General features: G+C 43.1%; 1 protein-coding gene across 1 annotated transcript in view; it reads left to right on the top strand.

Annotated features, from left to right (window-relative positions):
• Positions 1 to 152: 152 nt before the first annotated feature.
• The window catches only part of PAPSS1 (3'-phosphoadenosine 5'-phosphosulfate synthase 1), a 39,725-nt gene continuing 31,750 nt past the window's right edge, over positions 153 to 8,127 (top strand). Inside the window, exon 1 of the mRNA XM_064652062.1 lies at positions 153 to 401. Coding sequence (XP_064508132.1) covers positions 342 to 401 — 60 coding nt within the window. The 5' untranslated portion in view covers positions 153 to 341. The remainder of the gene's footprint in view (positions 402 to 8,127) is intronic.

Genomic DNA, 8,127 nt, shown 5'->3' with positions numbered 1-8,127 from the left:
GCCTCCCGCGGCCCCGCCCCCCCGGGCGCGTCACGGCGCGGCGCACGCGCGTGTGGCGCTCCTGCCGCCGTCCCTCCCTCCTCTCCTCCCCTCCTCTCCTCCCCTCCCCTCCCTCTCTCTTTCCCTCCCTCCCTCCTTCTCTCCTTCCCTCCCTCCCTCCCTGCCGCCGAGCCGCGGCTCCTCCCTGCACCACCTTTGGCCGAGCCGCGGGTGTGCGCAGACGGCACAGCTCCTCGGCGGCAGCCGCTTCATCCTCGCCGAGCATCAGTCGGGAAGGCGCGTTTTCCTCCCTTCCTCCTCCTCCTCCTCCTCCTCCTCCTCCTCTCGCTGCCCCCGCGGTCATGGAGCTGCCCGAGAGCCAGTGCAAGAAAGTCAAACTGAGCAACAGGGTGCCGAGCTGGGTGAGCGGGCGTGCGGCGGGTCTGCGGGCAGGTGGGCGTGCGGGGGGAGAGCAGAGGGAAGGAAAGAAGGAAGGAAGGAAGGAAGGAAGGAAGGAAGGAAGCAGCGGCCGAGCTCCATGGTGATGTGGCAGTGGGCGGCAGCGGCAGCCGGGACGGGGGGCTCCCTGCTCCGGGCGGGGAGGGATGCGGGGCGGAGGGCGCGGCGGTCCGAGCCCGGTAGCGCAGCGGCAGCCCGGCCGTGGAGCCCGGCGGGCGCGCCTGGGGGCTCCTCTGGGGAAGGGCAGGAAGCCCCTCCGGAGGGGACCGGGCGCCTGGAGGCTCTTCCGCCGTGAGCCCTCGGCTTCCAGCGTCTTGGAAGAAGGAAGGCTTAAGAATGCGATGTACAATGTGGCCATTCATAAACCTGGGTTGGCCAAAGACTGAGGTTCTTTGTATGGCGGGTGTGATGTGGAAAACTGTCGAGACAGGGCTTAAAAAAACCTAACCAAAGCCTTCATTCTTGTTCATAAAGGTGGGGGAAGATCGGTTTACAGCAAAGACCAAAATGCATCTATTTAGAAGATACATTGCAGGCCTTTGAGAACGTTTGATAGTTTCGATGATGCAAGACAAGTGGGGAAAAAAAAAGTACGATTTATTTCAACCAATGCTGAGCTGAAACAGGCGAGACATAAGATCCAGAAAACATTTGATATGAACATAAGAGTGTAAATCAGTCTTTGAAGTCTTGCTGTGAGTAGTACAGGCCATGCTTTTCCTATTAAAAGGAACTCTTGCCTGAAAAATGGGGAAGTTGGTATGGTACTAAAAACTGTTTGGTAGATGTTGTGCCTGTCCAAGCCTCCTCTGCAGTGTACAAGTTCACACTTGTTTACATAAGAGAGTAATTGGTAAGTTACATTCTTTCAATTTGCACAAGGAAAAAGCAAAATCAGATGTGTAGAAGATAATGAAATAGACGATGTCTGGATGGGGGTAACAAAGTGTATTTAAAAAGTTACTCTGTATTATTTCATTTGTCATAAGCAAAGCCAAGATGGATATGTCCAAACCAGGGAAATACATTAACAGACATTAAGTATTTGCTGAGTTCAGCCGAGGTTAGCAACCCCCTCTATGTTACGTGGCAGGCAGAGGAAGTCTTCCGCTTCTCCTTTTTTTCTTCAGAAGACCTCAACTGAAATGCTCTTTATAAACCAAGAAGCTTCACCAGGAAGAAAAATGCTGCTGATTCACACGCTCCACAGACAAATGTTCTGGCACTTCTGACTGTGTCTGTTCAGCTGAGAGCAAAGTCAAAGCAACCTATTATACCCTAATGGAATCGGCAGCCCCTAGGAGAGTAGGCAGAACCTTGTCTTCCAAAATCTCTCTGTGCGTCCAGCGCCATTCAAAATACACCTCTCTCTGTGGAAGTGCTGTTGCCAAGCCCCCTTCTGAGCACAGCAAACTCCCCAGTTACAGAGCAGCACATAGCGTAGCTGCAAATACTGCCACTACACTAGCTTGATAGGAAGACATTTGAAACACTTTCTTTAGAGTGACTTGAACTCCTAACACGACAGGTGTTGCATCATTTTGCAGGTAACTCCTAAAGAGTTACCTGCTCCAATTCTTGTTCCTGAGAGCATATTCAGTGGAGTAATTTCTGGCTTTGTTTCTTGTCTGTCTCCTCTGATGCCAGCCAGTGAGTCCACTGGTGAACAGGCTGTCTCTGCCTTTGGTCATGCTGTTAGTGCAGCAGGTGGCACATGAAAATACACTCCTCATAGTATGGTCAGGACTGAGTTGCTTGTATACACAGTACTGTAAAAGATTCTGGCTGATTTCTGCTGCTGTGATTTTTGAAACTGTCCCAGCTTTAGAGCATCTGGCGAGGGTGATATAGTCTGTGTAAGTGGCAGGAGAGTGTGCATTTGGCAGATTGAGTGGTGCTACATGCATAGGTGTTTAGATGTCTTCTTGTATCAGTATGACTGTGGCAAACTGCTTTCCAGTGGGCATTGAGAGAATCAAAGTAAGAATTTTTGTTGTTAGTGGGAGAAAATGTAGTGCTGTAGGCTATGTTAGAAAATGATTTGGGGAATTGTCAGGTTTTTAAAAGACTAAAGGATCTTATTGCTCAGATATAATTTCTGGGCTTGCCCTTCTTTTCTCAAGCACAGTTGTCCACAGTTGTCAAAGCACAAATTTTCAAACCAGAATTTGAGACAGTAACTACTGGAAGGTATTTCTGGCAGATCTTTTGATAGGCAGGTACTGAAACCTCATGTAAATATGCAGTTTTAGCGTCAGTGGTAGTTGAATTTTTGTGTTGGAACTATATCTGTTCTCCTTGCTTGTGTTTGTATGTAGACAAAGAAAATGGGCAGTGTTCCATCTGCTTGAGTTGCTGTTTGGCCGTTGAGCCAGTTTGGAGGGAAAAAAGAAAGCTTTGGTTGAATTATCAGAGGTGAAGAATAAACGTCATAAAAATGTGTTGTTATCAGGGTATCCCTGATAACAGAGGCATATGGTGAGCAAGTTAGCAAATAGCTTAAAAAAAAAATCTGTGATGATTGGGAAATGAGAAGGGCACTAAAAGTAAGATTGCAATTCAGAGACGAGGCTACTTGTGTGCTTTTTTGAGCTTATGGGAGTTCTTAGCTTGGAGAACCAACGATGTCATCCTAGAGGATTGGAATTAGTCACAGCTTCTTCAGTAAATACAGTTTGTATACACAGTTCCTTCCTGATACTTCCAACCTCAAAACTGTCTCAAGTTGATGCTGTAGCTTGGGGTGTGTCTGCTTGCCATGGAAAGATTTACTTCCTTCCCCAGAGGTCTTGCTTTGTGAAAAGTTAAAATTTAATGTAAAGTGACTGTAAAAGCACAATGTTTCGTTGTTGCTATGAAGTAATGAAGAATAACTTCAGTTTATGCCAGTGTATATGCCATCTGTCTGTTAACTATGAAACAATAAATCAATAATCTCTTCTTTTGGCTGTTTTTTGATCTTGGCATTGCAACTTGGGTTTGCTTTTTTTCATCTGGATGCCTATCTGAGTTCTTACATCAAAGGTATTGGGCACTAATAGTCTGGTTTGGCTTTGGCAAAGAAAAATTATAGATGCAACTTGGCAAAATATCAAGAAAGACAATAAAAAAATTAGGTCATCTATCTCAGCAAATCTGTACATAGAGAAATGGACAGAGTATTTCCATTTGACCCCCATCATCTTTCTTTCTTTTGTTCCTGTGGTTTTTGGATGTCTGTGTTTATTTCCCTGGACAACTACCTGCAAAGCTAAAATTTTACCTTTATGCCAGAAAAAATAAACTGCAGAGTCATCCTTCCTTGCTTTCTTATCATTGCAGCTCTCCAGTGCACATTTCAGCAATTCAGATTTCACATGAAGCAAACTAATGAATCACAGTGGAGTAAAGCATTATTTGTGTTTAACATGTTGAGTAGGAGGGAAAATATTAACATGCAGGATTTTTCGAAGTAATGCAGATGCACTAAATTTGTATCTCAGGGTGGAAGATGTATTTTTGTGGGCATGTCAGAGAGGAGATATCCAATGGTTGTAAAAAAGCAGAAAACCTTTGTGATTAATGCCCTTTTTTCAGTAGCACTTTTACAAAAATGTAGTGTGTCCTTTCAGTAGTGACTATTATAGTGAATACAATAGGCTAAGAATTTTAAAATAGCTTTTTCAAAGGGTACTTGTGCATTACACTGAGTTTTTCTATTACACATTTTCTTATGTTTAATTTCTTTTAACATTGATAATACAGATCTCCAAGGTGAGAGATGCTTTGACAGTGTGTAAGAGGAAATGACTATTCTGTATTTCTGATGTCATTTTGGATGGCCGTTTGATTTCATCAGTTGATAGTCATCAGATTTTATGTAGTAGAGTCTGAAGACTGGCTAAATAATTTAAGAGCACAACCAATACGATCCAGTGAATATTTTTCCATGCCACATCAGCATTGGTAGTAAGTGTACATGTCAGGGATAGTAATTAAAAACTTATACTGTTGAAGATCTAATGTTCAGCTAGTTCAGCTTTAGTTGCTCAGTGGTAGTAGCAAATCATTTAGAAGCAAAATGGACATGATTAGGCAACTGCTTTTCTTTTTTTCCTCAGAAACAGAGAATGGCTTGCTAAATTATTAACTTTTTAGTTAAAAGTGGTTTTCTGTTGGAAGATAAGGGGGATTTTGGTACTGCTTTGCCCAGGAGTAGCACTGAGCTGTCTTGTTTGTGTGCAGATATGCAGATACAGAAGGTGGGGTGGCTGGCAGCATCGGATGTGTTTTTGTATGCATGCAGACTGTTTGGGCACTTTAACCTTTAGTCTTAGATGCTTCTGAAGTACAGATAGATTATTGTCCCACTGCTGAGCCTGCTGGCTGCTCTGTTACATTTGTGTGCCTTGTCTTCTAGCAATCCGTTGGCCTTCTCCTTGCTGTGATTTGTCATCTCTGCTAAGTTGTTATTAATACCTTTTCTGTGTGTGTGTGTGTGTCTTTTTCATCATTTTAAGAATCCCTCTGGCCTGCTTCCTCAGATTTTCCTGTGTTCTGTAAACCTAGTGTAGTACCCTGATCAGTTTCAGAGCAGCTTTCTTAGTTCCGGAAAACAAAGAAAACTGATGTTATGGAATGTGGACTGGAAGAAGTCTCCTTGGATGAGACATTTGACCTCCAAAATATGAGTCTGATAATAGACTCATTGTCAGGAGTCAAAAGCAAAGCATGTGTGGTTTTATGTCTTAATGTAAGAGAGCTAACTGAGACAGTGGCATGAGATCTGTGCTTTGAGATGTCTGCTATTTGTCCAGTGCCTGGTACAATCCAGTACAACTGGAATTAATGAGAAAGAATGTTGCTATTACTGTATTTGTTTGAATGGCTGTGTACATTCATTGTGCATGGTATATCTTTTAATTGAAGTACTTAAATTATTTTTGTTGGTTTTAATTCCACAATTTATGCATTTGCTCACTGAAATCTCCAATTTTATGTAGTGTGTAATTGTTTCTACTATAAGAAGAAAGACTTCGATTTTTTTTGACTTTTGGTTTTAGTTGGCCATATTGCAATGACTTTGTGCACAGAATAGTTCTGTTTCAGGAGATAAATTAATCGAGGATAGCATGATCAGCAAATATAACTTAATTTTTTGTGGTTATAACCTGTTTGCAGGTCATGGTTTCTTATGGGTGCTGGACTATCACAACTGAATTATAGAGTTATTGTATTTAAATCTTGAACATTGGTTCCTATGTTGAGTTTCTGTTTGTATTAACTATTGTTATAGTTGTGTATAAAATTGGGGACTTACAATCACATAAATTCCTGACTTCCAATGAAGTTATAAACTTTTGAATAGAAGAATGATGTAGCAGCAGTCCTTGAAGCCACAAGTAGATACCATTTTTCTCTTAGCTCTATTTTGTGGTGTCTCCCTCTAAACCTATGAACAGCTCTCTATTAGTTCTTCATAGAGAAATATACTCCCTTATTTCTTTTATATTAAATATACTGTGTGTTTTCATTTTCAACTGGCACTGATACAATGATGGAGGAGAAGATAGTGCAAATATCTTGCAATATGTCTGTAAGCACGAGAAGTCAAAGCAGCATTACATATCCTCTAATCCCTCTCACACCTCAAACACACACTCACCCCCTTTTGTTTGATTGTTCATGCTCTGGCTGTCTAAGGTCTTGATCTTTTACAAACAAAGTTCATATAGTTAGATACCTTTAAAGCCTAAGGGAATGCCAAGGCTAATCTTCCTGAGGGCTCCCTGACTTTGGATTGTGAAATGTGTTTGACAGTGGTGTCATCTTACTGAAGATATTTGTAGAGCAGGTCATTATGATTAATGATTTTAAGAAACTCTGTAACCAGCTTTGTTTTAATTAAAATTATGTTACAAAAAGCCCATCTTTTAAAGTAAATTCTTTAATAAGTTCCTTAGAAATAGTACTTTCTTTAAATATTTAGAATCTATGATAAATTCTCTCTTCTGGAGACTGAAGATACCATACATAAAGGCAAAGTAGTTTGGAAGTGTCTGCTGAACTCAAACTTTGAAGAGACATGCACAGTTTGCAATGAAAATGTCTCGAGAGTTAAAAATAAGCCAATGTTTGGCTGTTTTATGACAGAAACCTTTAGCTCAGAAAAAGGGAGAATCCATTTGATCTTAGACTTAAATTCATAAAAACACAGACTCAGAGTGGTTTGGTTGGAAAGGGACCTTGAAGATCATCTAGTCCCAGTCCCCCTGCTATGGGCAGGGACACCTCTTACTAGACCAGGTTGCTCAAAGCCCCATCCAACCTGGCCTTGAACAATTCCAGGGATGGGGCATCCACAGCCTCTCTGGGAAACCTTTTCCAGTGCCTCACCACCCTCACAGTAAAAATTTCTTCCCAATATCTAATCTTAACTACCTTCTGTCAGTTTAAAGCCATTCCCCCTTGTCCTGTCCCTAGATGCTCTTGTAAAAAGTCACTCTCCAAGTCTCTTGTAGGCCCCCTTTAGGTTCTGGAAGGCTGCTGTAAAGTCTCCCTGGAGCCTTCTCTTCTCCAGGCTGAACAACTCCAACTCTCTCAATTTGTCCTCACAGGAGAGGTGCTCCAGTCCTCTGAGCCTCTTTGTTCCCTCCTCTGGACTCACTCCAACAGGTCTGTGTGCTTCTTTTGTTGGTGGCTGCAGAGCTGGTTGCAGCATCGGAGATTGGGTCTCAGAAGAGCAGAATAGAAGGGAAGAACCACCTCCCTTGATCTGCTGCTCACGAATTTTTTGATGCAGCCCAGGGTTCAGTTGCCTTTCTGGGCTGCAAGAGCACACTGCTGGATCATGTCTAGCTGCTTGTCATCCCCAAGTCCTTCTGCCCAGAGCTGCTTTCAATCCATTCTCTTCTCTGTATTTGTGCTTGGGATTGCCTTGACCCAGGTGCAGGACCTTGCACTTGGCCTTGTTGAACTTCATGAGGTTCACACAGGCAACCTCTCAAGCCTGACAAGGTCCCTCTGGATGGCATCCCTTCCCTCCAGCATGTCAACTGCACCACACAGCTTGATCTTGTTGCCAGTCTTGCTGAGGGAGCACTCAATCCTACTGTCCCTGACACCGACAAAGTTGTTAAACAGTGCCAGTCCCAATACTGACCCCTGAGGAACAGCACTTGTCACTGCTCTCCACTTGGACATCGAGCTGTTGACCACAGCTATTAAGAGTGTGACCATACAGCTAATTCCTTATACACCAAGTGTTCCCTCCATCAAATATGTGTCTCTCCAGTTTAGAGACAAGGATGTCATGTGGGACAGTGTCGTGTGCTTTGCACAAGTCCAAGTAGATGGTATCAGTTACTCTTTCATTATCCACCAACACTGTAAAGCCACTGAATTTGTCAGGCATGATTTGCCCTTAGTGAAGCCATGTTGGCTGTAACAAATCACCTCCTTATTTTTTTGTGTCTTAGCACAGTTTCCAGGAGCTTCTGCTCCTTGATCTTGATGGGCAGAGGAGTGAGGTTGATGGGTTTGTAGTTCCTCAGGTCTTCCTTATTTCCCTTTTTAAAAATGAGGTTATGTTCCTCCTTTTCAAACATGACCAGACTGCTGTGACTTCTCAAATATGATGGATCGTGGCTTAGCCACTTCCTTCACTAGTTCACTCAGGAGCAACAGATGTATTTCATCAGGTCCCATGGA

This window comes from Pseudopipra pipra, chromosome 4, assembly GCF_036250125.1.
Source record: "Pseudopipra pipra isolate bDixPip1 chromosome 4, bDixPip1.hap1, whole genome shotgun sequence".
NCBI lineage: Eukaryota > Metazoa > Chordata > Aves > Passeriformes > Pipridae > Pseudopipra > Pseudopipra pipra.
Note: the sequence above shows the minus strand (reverse complement) of the source record. Positions and strands in the feature narration are given on the sequence as shown.